This window comes from Conger conger, chromosome 2 (assembly GCF_963514075.1).
Source record: "Conger conger chromosome 2, fConCon1.1, whole genome shotgun sequence".
Classification (NCBI taxonomy): Eukaryota; Metazoa; Chordata; class Actinopteri; order Anguilliformes; family Congridae; genus Conger; species Conger conger.
This window is the reverse complement of record NC_083761.1, coordinates 74792055-74814913: the sequence shown is the minus strand read 5'-3', so window position 1 is coordinate 74814913 and position 22859 is coordinate 74792055. Positions and strand designations below refer to the sequence as shown.

Here is a 22859-nt window from a genome sequence, read left to right as displayed (position 1 = left end):
ATGAGACTGGTGGATAAGGTCCAGTCTAGTCGAGTTCTTCATCATAATCCCCATAGGGACAGTTTGGTTGCAAGATAAAACCATGACACAGAACCTACAGGCTACACAAAGACAGAGACGTACAACATCAATAAATCAATAAATAAATCGGCATATTAATAAATATCTCTGCATAAATATAAAAAGACGTACACGTTCCCCAAAGGTCCCAAAGATCTTACTTCATTAGTCTGATTGCAGCTGGAATAAATTAGTGTTTGTATCGATTACATTTCAGTCTAGTCTACCATTGGGCGATGGATCAAGGAGTTGATGGAGATTATGTCTCTCCTTTGGTCTCTGAACTAGTTGCTTTGGTTCATAAAAGAAATGAAGAAACCTGAATAAAGTTACCTTAAACTTAAAGCAACAAAGAACTTTTGAGCAATGTTCTTTTTTCACATGTTCAGTCGATATTTTTCGCTTGTTCGGTGAATACTGAAACAGCTTGCCACTGTGCACGATTGTTTACCACGCCGGTCGGTCGCTGTTCCGGAGAAATCCAACCTATCCTATCCAAGACCCTGCCAGGCGGAGCTGTGAGTTTCCATGGCAGGCCTGTCGAATGTTTTAAAATGTTCTAAAATAAGGTAGCATGATCACTCCTCGTCAAAAGTGAAAACATGCGAGAGGCGGCGTTGAGATTCTCCTCGTAACGAGCCGCTGGCTCCATCGGCCTGAGAAATATGGAGAGCGGCTCCCCGCTCTCCCTGCTCTCTCCCTCTCTCCGTCTCTCCATCTCTCCGTCTCTCCCCAGTCTCTCCATCTCTCCCTCTCTCCATCTCTCTGCACTCACCATCTCTCCCTCTCTCCATCTCTCCATCTCTCCGTCTCTCCCCAGTCTCTCTGTCTGTCCATCTCTCCATCTCTCCCTCTCTCTGCACTCTCCATCTCTCTCCCTCTCTCCCTCTCTCCACTCTCTCCATCTCTCAGTCTCCCCTCTCTCTCCCCGCTCTCTCCCTCTCTCCCTCTCTCTGCTTTCTCCATCTCTCTCCGTCTCTCAGTCTCCCCTCTCTCGCTCTCCCTCTCTCCCTCTCTCCCTCTCTCCCTCTCTCCATCTCTGTGATTGCCGTCTGACCGGGGGGGTTGTCTGAGCCGCTGTGAGGAAATGCACAGCAACAGCGCAGGAGGTTAAATATAGACCTGGGTCAATGGAGAAAATGAATTAAACACAAGACGGGATGTGAGAGCTCGCCACACCGGAGGGAAAAAAAGAGGAGTAAACGGAGAGGTGGAAGGGGAGGGAGGCTAGGCGTGAGGTGTTTCGCTGGCTGGGGTCTCACATATTTGCACGACATTCCTCATTTCATGCACCGTCATGGCTGGTTTTGGATTCACAGATGCAGGTGGAATTCAGTGCCTCTATGAGACTGAAATTAATGCTATCTTACCCACCTGACACTAGTCATTAACTCAGCTGTACAAAATCTGTATTTATCTGAATCAGTATGGATTGAGTAGCACAAACACACATACGCACGCACGCATGCATGCACACACACACACACACACAATAGCATGGGATAATACAAGGATTCACGCCATGCACTTGCACACTCTCAGAACAGATAGTATGAAAAATGGGGGGAGCCCTATCGGTACATAAAACTGCCATTGGAATAATTATTTATTTATTTGAAAAGGGTACTTATTTCTACCCAAAAGAACAGTATTGTACCTTTCTGGATACATTTGGGAAATTAATCTACACTGTACTCTTTATTTCTGAGAGTGTACGATCCCAGTCAGCAACATGTGGAATCCAGACCGATCTAGACATCTGGGTCTGAAAGACGTTTTGACTAATTTACCCCCAATTTGGCTCAGGTTTTTACCTGGATGTAGTGTAGTTCTTTCACTTTTCAACCAAATATAGCTGGGTTTTCAGCTGGCTAGACAGTACGTAGGTCGAGACGAGTTCAGGTTAAACCTGGCTATATTTGATTGAAGAGTGAAAGGTTTCTAGCCAACTAAGATGCTATATCCAAATGAAACATGAGATAAACTGGGGGTAAATTAGTCTGTTCCTGTCAGAACGTCTCTCAGTCCCAGATTTACAGCCCTCTAGATGTCAAGATTTCTCCTTTTGCTCACTGAGAACTCACTGTTTCTGTTTAAAATCTGAATTTACCACAATGTTTTGTAGATTGGACCTACAGAATCATGTCAGACAGAGTGAATTTTTGACAAGGAGAAACAAACAATTACCTGCGTTGTGCATGATTGAATCAAAATCCTCTGCCGCTGAGCTACCCGTTATGCCAATTACTCTCCAAGAAGAGAAAAATAAATGGGAATGAATGTTCAGATGAAACATCGGCACAGATCTCTGTGTGTGGTGTGAATGAGGGATGGGGGAACGCTATGCAAACATTCCAGCCACAGAGGAGGTTATGTTCCACATGCAAAGCCTGATGTGCCTCCTAATTGCTCATTAAAAACTGGGCTGATCATAATGAACAGGCGATTGAAAGCTTTGACAGTGAAATGAGAAGTTGATGAACTATTGGCTATCAGTAATTTGCTGCCTGTTTATAGATTTGTTGGTTGATGCAAGTTCAAGATTTTGATTGTATGTCCAGTTTGTCCAATTATATTAAATTGAATTATATTTATAAAATAATGTATAGAGAGAGAGGAAGAGAAACAGAAAGAGAGAGAGAGATATTTGTTTATAATATCTGTTTTGAAATCTGATTTGTATAATTCTAACAGAAATAAAAAGAACTGTTTGAATGATGTATGGCATTTAATGTATGCTCAAAGCTACGGCATGAGAATCCTGTGTCATCAGTATTCTGAGGCAGTCAAAGCCCTATAGCCCAAACAGATGAAAGTTTAGGCCCACACTCCAGTCACATCAGCAGAAGCAAACATTGGGAATGTTTCTTTCTGCCGTGTGAAGTACCTGCACAGCATGCTGTATTAATTTTACTGCCTCTGTCTCGTCAGGCATTCGATGCTTTCATATACATCTTCTTTGCCCTGGAGATGGTGGTGAAGATGTTAGCTTTGGGCATCTTCGGCCAGCGTTGCTACATGGGAGACACCTGGAACCGGCTGGACTTCTTCATTGTCATGGCAGGGTAAGGACCGGATGACCCGAGGGTCGTCACGTTATAAAAAAATAAACAATAAAAAATAAGAGGTCAGGTCTCCTGATGTTCAAACTCAGTGTGGAGATATGAAATGAAAGATATGACTGCTGGGTTTTGCGGTGGTCGTCTGCTGTCGGCTGCCGCAGTGCTTCTCCGTGACGTCGCTCCGTTAACCGTTAACACGCACCATGTTCATGTTTTTGAGCTTTTCGTGTTGGAGCTTGGAGCTTTCACTTTGTGTTCCATACTGACTCAAGAAGAAGAATTACATTTTGGTGGGAGCATGGACATCTTGGAGTCAAAGTGCTATTTTTCAGAGCTATTCGTAAAAAACAATTTCCCATGTGACATGACATATGATTTTGCGTAATTATCGGATGGCGTTGCTAAATGTTAACACAGAGAGCTGACCACTGGGCTCTGGGGGGGAGGGTTACAGGCTCTTGGTGAATATGTTGTGGGTGCTTCAGACGCTAAAACCAGGAAGAGAAAGCTGATGCATGTGGGCCTTTAAGGTCACAAATAAGGTCACAACAAAGTTCCTATATGAACATTCTGCTGCTGTAACAGCCTGAAGAAGAAAAAAACATTCCAAAATAACCTATTCTGCAAAGGGTTAAGCTGGTTCAAGAGTACTCTTTACTTTTACAAATTTTACTGAACATTTTATCTATTTTATGATCAAGTAATTCCACCTTTGTTTTGTAACTGTTAACAAAATAATTTGTTGTTCCCAGCTTAAAACAAGAACAGTCTTCATCTTTGTCCTTCAAAGTCGACACCTATGCATTCACATCATGTACAACAAAACCTGACATTACATTCTCTCAGCAGATGCTTTTAACCGGAGACTTAAGAAGAGAACATTGGTGTTAGTCTCAGGAATACAAAAAAGTGCAATGTCACCTGGAAGGCAGAGAGGGCCATTTATAATCAATAAGAGCATAAGCAAACAAGCTGGTGATTTGTATTGTATCATTCAACATGAATATATTCAACAGATTTGGAGTCACCCAATTTTTTTTGCATTACCTGGGTGTGAAATTCATCTTGCATGATTCCAAATGATCTTTAAATCCTGTTTTATGAAAGATTTTTATGACAATGCTTTATAAAATACTTTCTTTATGGGCATGGATATTGGCAGAGAAATGAATGTACTGAAGAGTATAATGATGAGAAGGCACTTTACACTCAACAGCAACTTTATTAGCTATTTATTAGACTTATTTTTTTGTAACTACTGGTCTTCTGCTGCTGTGGCTCATTCACTTCAGGTTCAACGTGTTGTGTGTTCAGTGATGCGCTCTTCTGCATACCACTGTTATAACTTATGGTTACTTAAGTTACTGTCACCTTCCTGTCCGTTTGAACCAGTCTGGCCCTTCTCATTAACAAGGTGCTTCACTCACAGTGCTGTCACTCACTGGATGCTTTTTTCTTCTCCATAAACTAGAAATCCCAGAAATTCCAGAAGATCAGCAGTTTCCGAGATACTCAAACCACCCCATCTGGTACCAACAATCATGTCATGGTTAAAGTCACTTAGATCACATTTCTTTCCCATTCTGATGTTTGGTCTGAAAAACAGCTGAACCTCTTGACCATGTCTGCATGCCACATGATTGGCTAATTATATATTAGCATTAACAAGCTGGTGTACAGGTCTACCTAATAAAGTAAAAAAATATATAGACTGAGTGTATGTTACATCTGTGTGTGGTTTGAACATGAGGGATTGCAGTTGCCCAGTGAACATTTTAGTGGGGAAAAGTTGGCAAAATTGCATCTGCATTCTACGATCTACATTTGTTGGAAAAGCAAAAGTTTTCTGGCTGGCTAAGACGTAGGCAGGCTATATCCAGGTAAAACCTGAGCAATACTGCAGTTCTGCTCCCTGGGAATTGTCAGTGGTGTCCAGGAAAAACAGCTGCTGCTTCGAGCAGCATGAGTGCATCCGCATTCCCGCTATCTCTAGTCAGCCCTGGGGTCTGGCCATGGCTGGAGTTCTGAGAAGCACACTTTTACACACAGTAATGCACGTTATGGTCAGCTCAACGCGTAGCGTTGTTTAACGGGCGAGGGTGAATACACAGCCCGAGAGCCGCTGCTTTAATGGCCGTCATGTTGGGAAGGTCACGGTCGCAAGGTGTGAACTGGCCTCGGGCGCTTCTGAGGTAGCGGGGGGACAGTCGTGGGAATCAAGCGAAATGCGCCCCCCCTTCCTGTCGGCCGTCCTGTTCCCCTGCCTCCACCCTCTTTAACCTGTGGCTCCTCACTGCCCCCGGTGGCCCGCATCGCAGCGGAGAAAGCGCTATGCATGCTCGAGTTTTCTCATTTATCTCATTTATTTTTAAATATTATTTCAAAGGGGCACCAATGTGAGTGGTGTGGGGTTTTGTTTTGTGTGTGTATATGTGTATATGTGTATGTGTGTGTGTGAGTGTGTGTGCTACCTCAAGCAGTCAGCTAATCTATAGTGCTTCAGATAAATATGGATTTTGTTCAGCAGAGTTAATGAACAGAAACACACACTTTTATAGTCTTATCTTGGCTGTGGCTTCAGCATTCTGGTTTGGGGAAAACATAGGCTAATTGTGTTTGTCCATGTGGTGAGGGCAGATATAAAATGACTGAACAACTGTGTGGTGTTTGCTTGACTGGGACTTGAGCAGAGCTGCTCCAATCAGACACAGTGCAGGTAACAAAAGAGTAACAGGTGTGATGGACCAGCTGACAGACCCAGCAGTTAGCCCAGTCATCAGGAGGTGCTGCAGTAACAGGGAGGACAGAAAGACAGTCATGAGGAGGTGCTGCAGTAACAGGGAGGACAGAAAGACAGTCATGAGGAGGTGCTGCAGTAACAGGGAGGACAGTCATGAGGAGGTGCTGCAGTAACAGGGAGGACAGTCATGAGGAGGTGCTGCAGTAACAGGGAGGACAGTCATGAGGAGGTGCTGCAGTAACAGGGAGGACAGTCATGAGGAGGTGCTGCAGTAACAGGGAGGACAGTCATGAGGAGGTGCTGCAGTAACAGGGAGGACAGTCATCAGGAGGTGCTGCAGTAACAGGGAGGACAGTCATCAGGAGGTGCTGCAGTAACAGTGTGGACAGAGAAAGACAGTCATGAGGAGGTGCTGCAGTAACAGGGAGGGCAGTCATGAGGAGGTGCTGCAGTAACAGGGAGGACAGTCACAAGGAGGTGCTGCAGTAACAGTGTGGACAGAGAAAGACAGTCATGAGGAGGTGCTGCAGTAACAGGGAGGACAGCGATGAGGAGGTGCTGCAGTAACAGTGTGGACAGAGAAAGACAGTCATGAGGAGGTGCTGCAGCAACAGGGAGGACAGATAATATTAACAGGGTCTTTTACTATATGCAACAAATTAATACTATTTCATTTTCTATTTAATGCTCTTATTCTCCAGGCAACTTCTTCATATTATTTTTGGACCTCGGGTTGAAAACATATCTGTATACCGGGCATTATTTGTGTAGAGAAGAGAATCCATAGCACATCTCCTCATGGATTTCTTCATAGCAGCAGCATACTACGCATGGGTGTGTGTTTTTTTAGGCAGGCGTGGGAGTGAAAAGCCTCAAACCCTCTTTCCTGTTGCTGTGGAGTCATTACATTACTAATGGAAATAATGTGCCTGGTGGCAGGAGAGCAGAATGCGCCCTCCTAAATCACACAGTGACTGCCACCACGGTGGGGTCAGCGGCCGCTGCCTCGGGGGAAGATGGAAGGCTAGACGAGGGGGCTGGCCTGCTGTCTGTCACCATGGCCTGAACGCATTATGCTCGACACTGTGGTTTATCTCAGCGGTTACTCCAGTGATGAGTCTGCAAGGCATACCGCAAACTACACCCCACACTGTGGTTTATCTCAGCGGTTACTCCAGTGATGAGTCTGCAAGGCATACCGCAAACTACACCCCACACTGTGGTTTATCTCAGCGGTTACTCCAGTGATGAGTCTGCAGGGCATACCCAGCTAATGTGAAATGTTCTGGCAATGTTACTGGTTACAGTGTTATAACATTGCCATATTGTGAGAATGTTTTGTGTTAGCCGGGTAGTGCAAATTACACGGCGCAGTGGTTTATCTCAGCGGTTGTTCCAGCGCTGGTCTGCAGGGTATAGTCTACATTACAGCCGCCACTGTGGTTTATCTCAGTGGTGTTTCCAGCACTAGTGCAGGGTTTAGTCTATGTTACAGCTGTCCCTGTGGTTCATCTCAGCGGTTGTTCCAGCGCTGGTGTTGGGCCAGGGGGAAAGGGGGAATTGCCTGCATAAAGAAAGATGACAGCAGTCAGTGAGTCCCGCGGGAGAGGAGCGCTGCGGCGATTGCAGGCTCAACCCTCTCTCCTCATCATCTCTCTGTTTCCTTTCTGCTGTCTCTCGCATTACTCCCACCGTATATATGTTTCTCTTTCCTCCTGAGTTTCTTAAGTGCCACAGTAAATCTCCTCTCTTTGTCTCTCTCCCTCTTTCCGCTCTCCCATCATATGTCTCCCCATTTTCTTTCCTTGTTTCTTACTCACGGCTGCATTATTATTTTGGTTATAGGATACGCTCAGGAGTCTGTAGATTGGTGTGTAGTGCAGGTGTATCTGATGAGTCTGTAGGTTGTGTGTAGTACAGGTCAGGTGTATCTGAGGAGTCTGTAGGTTGCTGTGTTGCACAGGTGTATCTGATGGGTCTGTCAGTTGGTGTGTAGTACAGGTGTATCTGATGAGTCTGTTGGTTGGTGTATAGTACAGGTGTACCTGATAACTCTGTTGGTTGTGTGTAGTACAGGTGTATCTGATGAGTCTGTGGGTTGGTGTGTAGTACAGGTGTATCTAATGAGTCTGTAGGTTGTGTGTAGTGCAGGTGTATGTGATGAGTCTGTAGGTTGTGTGTAGTACAGGTGTATCTGATAACTCTGTAGGTTGATGTACAGTACAGGTGTATCTGTTGAGTCTGTGGGTTGGTGTGTAGTGCAGGTGTATCTGATGAGTCTGTGGGTTGTGTGTAGTACAGGTGTATCTGATGAGTCTGTAGGTTGTGTGTAGTGCAGGTGTATCTGATGAGTCTGTCGGTTGTGTGTAGTAGAGGTGTATCTGATAACTCTGTAGGTTGATGTATAATACAGGTGTATCTGATGAGTCTGTGGGTTGGTGTGTAGTGCAGGTGTATCTGATGAGTCTGTGGGTTGTGTGTAGTACAGGTGTATCTGATGAGTCTGTAGGTTGTGTGTAGTACAGGTGTATCTGATGAGTATGTAGGTTGTGTGTAGCTCAGGTGTATCTGATGAGTCTGTAGGTTTGTGTGTAGTACAGGTGTATCTGATGAGTCCGTCGGTTGTGTGTAGTTCAGGTGAGTCTCTGACTGTGTGTGTGTTCTCTCTCATATGCTGCTGGTTGTTTGATTTGACAGGTATTCCATGCTCTGGGGGCTTTCTACCAGGGCTTTATAGTCCCTCTGAAAGCCCCTAATGGAGTGTCACATACTGTCCTCCAGAGGTGGCCCTGGCTTCAGATTGGTTGTGATTAGTCTCTCCAGATTAAGCTCTCGGGCTGGCAGTGACAGCCATGATGATGGATGGCAGTTATCTCGGGTTGGGCTCCTGGTTCGCTGTATCACAAGCTTCTCCATCATCTCCAGGGCCTGACACACATGCCCTCACCCCCCTGTGTTAGTCACTGACCCAGATTCTGTCTGAGTCTGTGCCTCAGACCTTTCCAGGGACTGTAGATGGTGAATACTTTGGGCTAAATCGTCAATCATCTCGCTCTGTTTCTTCTGAATCGTCTCAAATTGACCACTCAGCCACAATATCACCAAATGTTAGTCTTGAAAGTTTGCTGTGCAAATATTTCCAACTGTCTCCAGGTGCTCCTGGTGGTTCAGTGGAAATGTGCTCATGTGGAAACAGGCGGGGGTTCCGGCTGTTGATTTTTGGTTTCCATACGCTCTCATCCTCTTTGTGTTGGGAAATGGTGACGTGGGAGACAGGGGAATGGGGGGGTTGCACATCTGTGTGGGATTGGGCTGGTCCCTCTCTGCATGTGGTTTAATCTACAGCTTCCTGTTAGTCGTGAATGCAGAGAATACTAATGACGTCTCACACACCTTCCCCGTCCGCCTGTCGTCACGCGTGGGGCTTGTGTGTGGATACGGGGCTTTGAGTGTGTGTGCTCTGCATTTAATCCCCCCGCCTGTCCTCGTGTGAGGGGGAATGGAGGGGAGACAGCCCTGACTGCAGGCCCAGCTCACCCCTCCGTCTGTAGAGCTGCCATTCTTCTCTCCCAGCTATCACTGCTCTGGATTCACTCCTCCCAGAGAATGAGAGGTACCCACACAACCACAGTTACACACGTGCACACATACAGTGGTGTGGAAAAGTGTTTGCCCCCCTTCCTGATTTCTTATTTTTTTGCATGTTTGTCACATAATGATGGAAATGAAGAAATGTTTCAGATCATCAAACAAATTCAAATATTATTCAAAGACAACACAAGTAAACACAAAATGCAGTTTTTAAATGAAGGTTTTTATTATTAAGGGAGAAAAAGTACCTACATGGCCCTGTGTGAAAAAGTGATTGCCCCCCCCCTGTTAAAACATAACTTAATTGCGGTTTATCAAACCTGAGTTCAATTTCTCTAGCCACACCCAGGCCTGATTACTGCCACACCTGTTCTCAATCAAGAAATCACTTAAATAGGACCTGCCTGACAAAGTGAAGTAGTCCAAATGATCCTCAAAAGCTAGACATCATGCCGAGATGTAAAGAAATTCAGGAACAAATGAGAAAGAAAGTAATTGAGATCTAGCAGTCTGGAAAAGGTTATAAAGCCATGATCCAATGATGACAATGATCCAAAACACACCAGCAAGTCCACCTCTGAATGGCTGAAGAAAAACAAAATGAAGACTTTGGAGTGGCCTAGTCAAAGTTCTGACCTGAATCCTATTGAGATGCTGTGGCATGACCTTAAAAAGGTGGTTCATGCTCGAAAACCCTCCAATGTGGCTGAATTACAACAATTCTGCAAAGATGAGTGGGCCAAAATTCCTCCACAGCACTGTAAGAGACTCATTGCAAGTTATCGCAAACGCTTGATTGCAGTTGTTGCTGCTAAGGGTGGCCCAACCAGTTATTAGGTTTAGCGGGCAATCACTTTTTCACACAGGGCCATGTAGGTTTGGATTTTTTTTCTCCCTAAATAATAAAAACCTTCATTTAAAAACTGCATTTTGTTTTTACTTGTCTTTGACGATGATCTGAAACATTTAAGTATGACAAACATGCAAAAAAATAAGAAATCAGGAAGGGGGCTAACACTTTTTCACACCACTGTATTCTCTCTCTCTCTCACACACGCACGCACACATGCACACACACACTCATAAACCCACACTCACTCATCCTGTCAGAATGCATTCTGAATGTCAGTGAGCGCTGTCTTCTGGCATTTTCCCTGCCTTCCACAGAGACCTCACCTACATCAGAGAGACGCGCAGGAGAAGCTGCCAAAAGAAGCCAACAATTAAAACCAGCGCCTGTGAGGCAGGTAGCTAATTATTACAACAAACACTGGCGCTGGTTGATACGGTCTGAAACATCTGTCGATGGTTTGAAGGAGAGACGTGGCGAAAGCTGGCTCCACGCTCCCGCTTTCCTGCACCGTTATTTTTAATTCAATTAGGGAAGCGGGAGAGACGATGTTTAAATGTGCGGCTGTGCCTCCATGGTAATTTGGGTTGGTATTCTAGCTCGCATAGCACATTTTTCCCCACCTTGCACCATTTCCTCTGAAGGGAAAACTGGAAATTTGAAGGCGCGGTGTATTGCGATTGCAGGACTAGCGCCGATGCTGTTAGCGCCGATGCTGTTAGCGCGCATGGCGTTCGCTCGCGTCCTCAGCGGGCAGGTTCGTGTCACAGAGAAGCCGCGCTCACACCGGTTGCCAGGGCATCGCGGTCACGTGACGCCGCTGACTTGGCTTCGCAGCTGCCGGGAGACGCCATCGCGGCTCGATCTTATGGGACGGCTCATGCGGAACTTTAGTGCTCCTCTGAAAGATTCATGAGCAGGTTCAGCGCCGTGCCTCTCTCTGATGAATACGGAACGAAAAACAAACCTCCTGGTCCAGCTGTCTCAGCGCTCGGTCCGAACCCTCACACCGGTCAGGCTGACCCGCACATCTGTGCGCACATCTGCGCCCGGCACCCGTGGGACCTCATGCCCCACTCACATATACAACATGCATGAAGAAATAAAGAGAGGGAGCATCACTGGTGGCACTGCCAGATGGCCGTGATTTTATCTGTACAGTGCCTCCCAAGTGGTCCTTACTATCCCCTATTTCCAGCTGATTTTTCAGCACTTCTTCCCCTGCACTACCTTTCAAAATCTCCCATTTAGCACTGACCTCCCCATGGGTTTTTAAACCCCCCAAAATTTGGGGTAAAATCCTCCAGTCTGGCAGCCCTGGTTGCCAGTATGTAAGGCAGTGAGGGACAGTACTCTCTCTTCTAGTACAACTGGAATGTCAGTGCATTTGCATGTGCTTTGTACTGTTCATACCATGCTGTTGCCGTGGTCATGGGAGGCAGTTTCTTCTCAGAAAAATGTTTGATTTTTAATGTTTACGTGTGTGTGCGTGTGCGTGTGTGTGTGTGTGTGTGTGCGTGTGTGCATGTGCGTGCGTGTGTGCATGTGTGTGCGTGCGTGTGTGCGTGCGTGTGTGTGTGCGTTTGCATGGAAGGTTAAATTACCTTTATACAGTAAGTTTCAGTGTTGTGTTCATGGTACATGTGTTTATTTGGTATACTATCTAAAAAATAAAAAGGATATACAAGATACAATATGCATATGTCATCTACAGGAGAAATTTATCTTAGACATTCCAAATATCTGAGATTACAAAAACAGAAGATTGTATATTCCCCACAAAAAATTGTACCTTTCCAACCGTATTTGTGAGGCTAATCAGATTTGTGCATTTGAGAGTAGATGTAGTACTGCAGCCATTTGACTAAGTATCAGTAATGTTTCACTGATTTGCAGTTCCTTTTACATTCACAGTATGCTTTCATGCAACATCGCAGTTTGAATTTGACTGCTTAGCTCACCAAGGTATCAGTGCTACCCATGTGCCCTAGTCATTGGTGTATGTAGGTACAGTATGTAAGTATGTTTTCAAGGCTTCTCAGGATTTGAGATGTTAAGTGAAATGTATGTTGCTGAAGTCTGTTGACACAGAGAGGGGGTGGGAGACATGGCTTGTGTTGAATCCACAAAAACCTAAAAATGCTGCCCTGTGTAGCCTCTTAAATATTTATGAACATCTTGGAAAAGTCTGGGATTAAAAGCATCTCTTTAGGGTTCCTCATGCCACTACCTGAAGCCAGTTATATAACCTCGCTGATGGGGTTGCTTTCCGAAATGTTTTTTGGTGTGCGCCTTCGCTGTAGGACTGCAATTTCAATTTAGTAGCGTAGACCCAAAAATAACCTAGCTCCGTCCTCTAGATACAAACACATATTGTAGTCTTATGGGGTTTTTGCATTTTGCCCTTTCTCTCATTTATGATAATATCATAGCCTACTATTGGATTGGAACATTGCTGAAAAACACAAATTATTTCAAAGTGATATTGCTTCACCATATATGTACAGGGGAGGGGCCTTTGTGCCTTTTTGTTGAATAATAACACATGTGGACTCATGTTATGGAAAATGTGTCTGATCACCTGATCACCCCCACATAGCTGATTGGCTCTACCCAACTTTATACAACTTGGGGGACAAAAAAAACTTCTGGAAGACATTATTTGGGTAGCTGGGTATTTCTGAAATTATAGCAATTCAGTGTAGACTTTAAGATGGAAAAGGTGATCTATATCAGAATGCACCTCCTTTTATAGTGTAATTAAATCCTTGAGCATAAGATAATAACCTTTTCAATGCTATTTACAGCCATCCTCCGTTTATTTATTTGAACATTTATTTAACCCGGTAGGACCAGTCACAACTCAATTGTCTACCCACCTCGATTCCAGTGTTGGTCACAGCAAAAGGGTTTGAGTTGTCCTTCCAGGAAAGAAAGTCTTTTCAAATTAATATGAAGGATTTAATTACTAATATTGCTCTACTCTATCTTAAAGTCTACACTGAATTGCTGTAATTTCAGTTAATTTTTTTAAAGTTGTGTGAAGTCGCAAAAACTGTCCTTGTGATTTTGTCAATTCACAAAGCCATTGCAAAAGTGTTTTCCTGTGGAGAGAAAGTCTTAGCATTATCTAGACCTGTTTACACCATTCCTGGAAACGTGTAGTTTGGGGTTGTTTAAAGACAGACAGAAAAAAACATTATTATTCAGCACAGTAACGCTGAGCAATATCATTGCAAACATTGTAAGTGGTTGCCAACACTGTCAGAGCTTAGGCACATTTTCCCAGCATCCATTTTGAAGTCCCATAGCTAACTGAGTCAATGTGTCTGTTGTGCGAATCTTCATCTGAGAGACCGCCTCAGCTGGTGTAGAGTACCGTGGTTTTCAATTACCCAACCCTGTGATTCCAGCGCCTGTGTGAAATATCTGAAATGTTTTCATCTGGAATGCAGACATACAGACACACACACACACACACACACACGTGCACACGCGCACTCACACACACGTGTACACACACACGCACACACACACACACACACACACACACACACGTGTACACACACACACACGCACACACACACATGCACGCTCACACACGTGTACACACACACACACAAATACACACACATGCACGCCCACACACGTGTATACACACACGCACATACACACACACACACAGGTGCACACACACACACACTCACACACACACACACTGCAGTTTGCCTGAGATCATTAACCCCTGTTATCTGTATGCACTCTATACAGGCAGCGTGCCGCACTCTCCGTCTTGCGGAGCGGCAGACAGCCGCAGGTGTCATATATAAATGCAAAGCTGCTCGGCAGCGCGTGGTACACAGTGTGCGCAGGGTGAGCCTCCGCTATACGCCATTTCCATATTAGACCCAGTTTATTCCCTGCGCCAATAATTATTTCCAATGCCAAGTAAATTCCCCAAGCCTCTCTCTCTCTCTCTCTCTCTCTGTCTCTCTCTCTCTGTTCTTTCTGCTTTCTCCGTGTGCAGTCTCTACACATTACTCCAAGCATAACAGACTTTACCTTTTTTGTAGTTGAAAATAGGTCAAGTGAAAATCATGGGAAAACAGGAAAAGTATTTTTCCCTTTGACAAAAGAACGCATTTCTAACCCTCATCCCAAGTTTTCATCATAGCGTCCATTTCCAGGCACAGAAATCTGCTGCTTCATCAAATGTAATAGGCAGTAGTATTCAGCGCAGTAAACAGGTGTGTGCAATTACCATTACTGAGAGATGTCTGCATGCTGGGATATGAAGTTTTTCACGCTGGGTGTTTTATGTGACTACAAATGGGGAGTTCCAGGAAATGGAAGGAGATTAAAGCCGATTAAAAGAGATATGATTCCTATAAGGACAACTCACAGTTTGAAATTAGTGCCAAACTGAGAGATTTTAAAAGGAAGGGAAAAAAACGTATTTTGAGTCAGATGGTGGGATAAATGATGACTTTTCTTTTCATGCTGTTTGAATTTGTGGAATAAGATTGGAGGAAAATGAATGGACCATATTTTAGAGTTTCTTTCTTTCCCAGGTGCCGATTTATTTAGTTCCTAAAACAGTTTCCTGAATGTGGCTTTATTTTCAGGAACAATGGAACATTGCAGGAACATTATTTGCACATTACTTCAATTTTTGAAACAATATGAATATGTGGATGGTCATAATGTACATGCAGTTCAACTTATATACGGCGCAAAGGCAGGTTGGGGAATGGCCTTCGCATGAAGTTTGTTCACAAACTCAAATAAATCTTCCCCCATGTTGAACTGGAATGTTGAACAGTAGCCTCATGTGGGCAGCTCCTCCTTATCACTGTTTTTATGATGACTGTTTCTGACATTTTTTTAACGCCGTGTATCTGTGTGTAGGATGGTGGAGTACTCGCTGGATCTACAGAACATCAACCTGTCAGCCATCAGGACGGTGAGGGTCCTTCGACCTCTGAAGGCTATCAACAGGGTGCCAAGTGAGTCCCGCTCTTCAGATCTGAATGAACACGTGCAGTGGTTTGGGTTCAACCAGCGCGGTTTTATTTTCTAAATTAACTCGCTCAACTGTGCTTGTGGGGTTTGTGTGACAAGTCTGGATTCAGTCCAGGGTGCCAGATTTGAGTCGTTTGCTTGAATCCAGGCTGCCAAATATTGGCCGCCAGATTTGACTCATTTGCTTATTTGTGTATCTGTTTAATTTGTCATTTTGTTACATGTGCGCATTTCATGTCTACACATGGACAATGTGTTCTGTGTTTGCCTTTCTTTAATTAATGGAGAGCCAAGTCTTTTCTTTGGCATAAGGAAAGTTAATGGGAAAAAAATATCATTTTTCTGAGCAGTGAGTAATGCTGTCATCTCCAAGAGTGTACAAGGTTGGAACCCCAGCTGACAACCAGCTGTGTGGAGCTGTGTGGAGTTTGCATGTTCTCCACAGGTCTGTGTGAATTTCCTATAGCTACTCCAGTTTCCTCCCACAGTCCAAAGACATGCAGATTAGGTTAACTGGACTCATTCATACCTTGGAGTCTTAAGTGTGAGAGAGGATGTTGTGCAGTCAGTGGATTGGTCACCTGCCCAGGGTGTATTTCTGCCTTTTCCCAAATGTATGATGGGATAGGCTCCATGCCCCTGTGACCCTAACGCAGTATAAGCAGGTTATAACATGGATGGATGCGTTGATGTTTATGAACATTTTAGATGAGACCTGGATTTGCAGGCAACTCACTTTTCTTAATTGGAATCTGACCTTGGATCTTTTTTGCAAGAAGAACCCATTCACAACATAATCTAATGCATGGCCTTTTTCCCTCGGAATAACGAGTGCCCAGCTGAACCTATTGCATAAACAGTGTTATTCCAATAATTATCCTTACAGTAAATCTATATTATCACCTATTCAGCACTATGCAATGTTGACTTCTAAAACTGACCAATTAATTCAAAATGTAATTATAGATAGTGAATTAACTTTCAAAAAAGCTCTGTTAGATATATGATGTCTCTTCAAAATATTAAATAAATCAAATATATTATGAGATTGTTTTGTCTTTTGAAGCCGTTAATGTAATGGCTTGAGATGTTCTGTCCCATGAAATGGCGGGACGCATAAACTGGCAGCGGGTGATAATAGGTGATATACCGCAAATGCACAAAGATCTTAAACATGCTTAGGGCTTTATTTGTGTTTGCAGTTTCAGTGGCACATGTTTTGGATTGATGGTTTCATTAACGCCGACGGCATGGCCGCGTCTGCATTGGTATGCAGAAGTAACTCAACAACTGCTTTATGAAGAACTGTTACACGTCACCCACATCAGAATTCAATTAAACTGCCTAAGCCATTCAGTTGTTGTACTGGGCTTTTTAATTAATTTACAAGGGCTTGGAAGGGTTCCTTCATAGAATTTAAATTAATCTCCACTGTAATTTGGTGGGAAATCATTTTCCTGGCGTGCTGGCGGTAGACTGTCCTTTATTAGACGTTCGCTGACGGGCCCTCCCCCTCCACGCCTCCCCAGGGCTCCTCCCGCGCTTCATGAAATATTCACGCTGACGGCTACGGCGTCAGCGTCCCCGCGCTAACGGGTAATTTCGCGGCCCTGCCGCAGGTGCACTTGAATGGGCACGGCTGACCTCCCCCTCGGGGTGGTCCCGTTGCCCCAGGCTTCTCGTTGAGCCTACGAGCGTGGTTACAGAAGGACGGGCGGACGGCCTAAGGCAGAACGGCGTGATCAGGGCTGGGAGATTAACCCAGGAAGGCCTGCGATGATGCTCTCTCCCACCACCGCCCTTAGCGCTTAACGCCGGGGAGTCAGCTCAACATACTTCTGTCTTTAATGCTTACACAGAAACGCATGTGGAATACATATGGCAATGTCCAGTGCACTGTGTGTAATGTACTGTAAATGCAGGGATGTGCTGTAGCACTGCGGCACTGGCAGCCCTCCCCCCCTGATTGTGCACCCAGCTGTAAATTACCATCATTGTCTTTCAATGTGGTGGTTTATCTCTCTTCCTTTGTGTCTAACTCCCTGTCAGTCTATCACTCAGTGTATGGCATGCGCATGAATAATTTATATGTGGAACAATAAAGATGTAAGCTAACGTGCTACTTACATTAAATAGAGGGCTGTTGTTGTGAATTAGCTGGTCTGTGCATAAACACAGATGAGAGTCTATAGTAGATTAGCCTTTCAGTGCATGAAGGCGGTCAGATGTGCATGTGTGGTCTACCCTGGGATGGGAACCTTAGCTCAGGTGTATCTGTACCTGCTTATGAGGAAAGAAGAGGTGGAGATTTATTGACTTTTCTGTACTCAAGTAGCTAAGCAGACACCTTCTGATGGACAGATAGAGCACTGGATTTATAGAGATCTATTAAGATACAGCTGTTAGCTGGAGCTGGATGAAGAAGAGTGTGTGTGAGAGAGACGCAGAGAGATTGTGAGGGGAAGATAGAGAGAGGGAGAGAGAAGGAGAGAGGGAGAGTGAAAGTCTTTTGAGCCATGGGCTTCCTGGTTGCTTTTCTTGCTTTTCCACCAATTCCCACCATCGCTCTCTTTCTTGCCCTCTTCTGCAAATGAAACATCCCTTTTGATGAATTCAGTCTTCCCCTCCATATTCCACAAAAAAATTTCTCCCTTTCTCTCTCCCTCTCTCTCGCCCTCTCTTCTTTCTCTCTGTAAGATGCTCTTCCTCTCTGTAAGAAACCCTTTCTTTCTGTAAGCAGTGTTTCAGGTCTCCGCAGAGACGGATCAGCTTCACAGAGAAAGCCATTCCCTCCCGTCTTTCTGGAATAAATATTTGATATCTCTGTGTGCACAGAGCTCTTTTCCACGTGTTGACCTGCCTTCACATCTCATGTGGGTGACTCAGCGTTCAGGCATTTAGGGTTTCAGATTATGTATGCAGCGCTCAACCAATCATCCTTTGAGCTCTGAAAATCACACAGGGTTCGGGTACAAAATAAGATGATATTAATTAGTGGCCAAACGTGGTATTTTCGAATGTTACAGGAGAAACAGATGGCATAAGTGATCATCTGCTTGACAAGCAATGCTTTTTTCTCTCTCTCTCTTTTTCTTTTTGTTAATTTATGCTTTATTGGCAGGACATATTGTACAAAGAACCTACAGTCTAGAATATAAGACAAATCCATGCAAACACAGAACATAATCTTACATATTTAAGAATATAATCAATGATGTTAACAAATCTGCTCTAATGGTCATTTAAATAAATAATTTAACGTTGAAAGCCTTTCATTCCTGCCTTGTGTCTGATATTTTACTGATATTAGGCCATCAATACATTCTGGACTATGAAACCCCTTTAGCCAAATGCTCACATTCTGCTGTAAATATGAATGTTCTTATTCGTTGTTAACATAGCAACTTGTGTGCTGTTTTCATTAAGAACATCAATAATCTGTGACACTTTCAGTATCTCAGGTCATTGTTGAATAGTAGCATCAATGTGGCCCAGGTGCACTCTTATCCATGTTACAGAATGGAGATTTTTAGAGAGGTGGAATTTCAGCTTTGACGCTTTTCTGTAGCTTCCACACTGAAGTATGTATGGCAAGGGTATACAATGATCCTGGATTAGCAAAGATGTTTCTGGTTTTTGATGGATTATTCAGAGAATGAGGCTAAACTTTCAGAGGCTGACTGGTGTAACTCTGAATACCTCCAAGGCATGGCCATCTGCCTTCTGTAAGCCTGATAATTCATCCAGTCATGTAGTTTTGGGACAACAATTTTATATTTGGAATAAAATAATCATTCACACGTAGTGCAGGTTTTTGGCTTTTATTAAAGTATATTGGTATACATTTTGGTTTCACCGTGTAGAAATTGCAGCCATTTCAGGGCACCATAACGTTTGGGACGAATGGCTTCACAGGTGGGTTCGGTTGCTTCCTTAGTGCAGGTATAAGAGAGCTTTTTCAGCGTCTATTCAGGGTTATCTCATCGAGTAGAGCGCCACAGCACCACCCCGGGGTGCCCGCACAGTCTATGCTCAAACGCAGCGCTTTTTGACCAGGGGCGCAACTTTAAGCTTCTCCGGCCAGCAGATGTAATGGGCTTATCTGTGTGACTAGAGCTGCCAGCCTGGATGAGCCTAGCTTTGTGCATCTCACAGGGTATTTAGGATTTCTGTGCTTTTCATCATCTGTAATGGACGGCCAATGCCATGGAGCTGCAGTGTCCTGTGATGTTCTACAGAGCAGACTGTGGGAACACTGCTTGCCTAGCCAACTAAAAATACCGATACACAAAAAAGTACATCACAGAACGACAACAATTAAGGTTCACAGGGAGGTAGGGAGGGACAGGGAGAGGTGCTGCTTGAAGAGGTGCGTCTTCAGTTTGCGCTGAAGCTAGTATTTGTATTTGTATTTGATGGGTCCCTGAAAGGCACTAAATGTTTAATTTGTGCCCTAATATTGAAATGTTTATGAACCAGTCTAAACCATCCTACTGCATATTTTTCCAGTGAGTATATTGTAGTCCCTTGTGTTCTTGCTTAGTGTTCTCAGACAGCGTTCTCTCTTATTCTTTCATAGTGTTCTACCTCAGTGTGTTCTCCCAGTGTTGACCGTCATTGTTTTTCTGCAGCGTTCTTTCATAGTGTTCTCCTGCAGTGTGTTCTCTCAGTGTTGCCCGTCATTGTTCTTACGCAGTGTTCTTTCATAGTGTTCTCCTGCAGTGTTCTTACATATTGTTCTCCTGCAGTGTGTTCTCTCAGTGTTGCCCGTCATTGTTCTTATGCAGTGTTCTTTCATAGTGTTATTTCACAGTGTTTGTCTTCAGGCAAGCGTTCTCTAGCTGCAGTTCTTCTGATGGACAGCCGTGCTATGAGCCACCAGCGCGGCTCTCTCAGAGCCCGGGTGTCAGGCTAAATGAGTACCCTTCAGCCTCTTAGCTTCGTCATCCTCCATTACAGATACCGTCATCAACAACCCCACTCACTCAATACTGTCATTATCTGCCATTATGAGATTATTATTTTCTACCTGGGCCATAATCCCCAGCTGTAAATAGTCCATTTGTCATGCGTCTTCTGCATATTGACAATATCTAGGTACATTTGTGTGTGGTGAGTCAAACACAGTGGAAGTTCTCTTTTTTTATTCAGGCTGAGTGATCTGAGCTAATGTGCAGCTGGTGGTGCCATGGCCTTATTCCTTGTCTAAGTGAGGGGTTTTTCTTAGGCATAGCATGCTACATTCTCAGTAAGACTACCAAAACTTTTTTTTTCCAAAGCATACATAGGTGGAGTGTTACAGAAGAGGGTTCCAGATACAGGTTTCCAGTGTGGTACACAAATATTTTCTGTTTTTGAATTTGAAAAGCTAAAAATCACACGCATTTGCAGTTTCAGTTTCAGCTTTTTGATCCTCAATTTCACTACAAATCACCACAGAACACCACGGATCGATATGTGATATAGCATGTGAGTTAAAGTCTTTATCCTTACTGTATCATCTCTATTGATCGAAAACAAATTGTTTTCTGTTTGTTTCTGTGTATGTGTGGTGTGTGTGTGTGTGTGTGTATGTATGCACATCTGTTTGTGTGTATGCATATGGGTGTGTATGTGTGTATGTGTGTGTTTGTGCGTGTGTGTGTGTGGGTGTGTATGTGTGTATGTGTGTGTGTGTGTGTGTGTGTGGGTGTGTGTGCATGTGTGTGTGTGTGTGTGTGTTCATGTGTGTGTGTGTGTATGTGTGTGCGTGTGTGTGTGTGTGTATGTGTGTTGTGTTTGTGTGTGTGCATATGTGTGTGTATGTGTGTGTGTGCATATGTGTGTGTATGTGTATGTGTGTGTGTATGTGTGTGTGTGTATGTGTGCGTGTGTGTGTGTGTGTATGTGTGCGTGTGTGTGTGTGTATGTGTGTGTATGTGTGTGTATGTGTGTGTGTGCGTGTGTGTGTTGTGTGTATGTGTGTGTGTGTGTTGTGTGTGTGTGTGTGACACAGGCATGCGGATCCTGGTGAACCTGCTCCTGGACACTCTGCCCATGCTGAGAAACGTGCTCCTCCTCTGCTTCTTCGTCTTCTTCATCTTCGGCATCATCGGCGTGCAGCTGTGGGCGGGGCTCCTGCGGAACCGCTGCTACCCAGAGGAGAACTTCACTCTGTGAGTGTCATCTGCTGCAGTCTGTCTGTCCCGCTGGGAACCTGCCATTCACCCGCACACCACACCTGCCATTCACCCGCACACCACACCTGCCATTCACCCACACACCACACCTGCCATTCACCTGCACACCACACCTGCCATTCACCCACACACCACACCTGCCATTCACCCACACACCACACCTGCCATTCACCCACACACCACACCTGCCATTCACCCACACACCACACCTGCCATTCACCCGCACACCACACCTGCCATTCACCCGCACACCACACCTGCCATTCACCCACACACCACACCTGCCATTCACCCGCACACCACACCTGCCATTCACCCACACACCACACCTGCCATTCCCCCTGCCATTCACCCACACACCACACCTGCCATTCACCCACACACCACACCTGCCATTCACCCACACACCACACCTGCCATTCCCCCTGCCATTCACCCACACACCACACCTGCCATTCACCCACACACCACACCTGCCATTCCCTCTGCCATTCACCCACACACCACACCTGCCATGTACTGCTATGTAGAGCTGTTATTTCAACCACAGGTTACTATTATTCCTCTAGACAGGTGATAAATGAACAACTGGCAGTATTAAACATGTTTGGAGCTTTTGTACTTTCTCTCTCTCACTCTGGTGATGAATTTGGCTATTTTTCTGCCGATTGTGGAGAGCAGGGTAATTAAATGAGAGAGCACGATTCTTTCCAGAATTTCAGGACAAAAACACTGCCAATACGAATACTGTAGGTTGTGGATTTGACCAATGAAATTGTTCGGCCGACTGGTCCCCTACATTTGCATTGGTTGAAGAAATGCACTGCCACTGGTCCAGGTATTTTTCCCTGTTTTATGACACAGACTCACCAGTGCTTTCAATTACTAGTAGTAAGTGTTACATCTGCATTTGAACATCCAATCAAATATTTCTGATCTTACAGCTTAAGGGGTTAAACAAGTGTCATTTCAAATCTGCATAATCAAAAGCACATACTGTACTGCCTCCCAGTATATTTCCAGCTTTCCACCAAGTTTCTTCCAACCCCCTCATTTCCCAGCCTTTTTCTATATCAGCGCACCTACTTTGTAGAGTTGCCTTGCCAACAACAGTACAGGCTATGCCACCATGGAATGCTGGCATACAGAGGTACTCTACGGAAGAAGCGTGTATTTCTCTGTGGCAGTATCCGTGGTGTGTTTCCCTGGTGACGCCTCACCATGGAGATGAAGACACGAAGGGTTAACGCAATCGTTCTCCCTCCTGTGCTTTGTTTGAGACGTGGGATGTGAACCCATCTGGAACAGGCCTTCGTTCGGTGAGAGTGTAGAGGAGGAAGCTCTGGTTGCGGCCC

The 22859-nt window shown here is 44.7% G+C and overlaps 1 protein-coding gene across 1 annotated transcript in view; it reads left to right on the top strand.

Annotated features, from left to right (window-relative positions):
• The window catches only part of LOC133113895 (voltage-dependent T-type calcium channel subunit alpha-1I-like), a 136860-nt gene that overhangs the window by 46391 nt on the left and 67610 nt on the right, over window positions 1–22859 (top strand). Inside the window, exons 3-5 of the mRNA XM_061223026.1 lie at window positions 2992–3125; window positions 15212–15309; window positions 21321–21480. Of these exons, the coding sequence (XP_061079010.1) occupies window positions 2992–3125; window positions 15212–15309; window positions 21321–21480 (392 nt within the window). The remainder of the gene's footprint in view (window positions 1–2991; window positions 3126–15211; window positions 15310–21320; window positions 21481–22859) is intronic.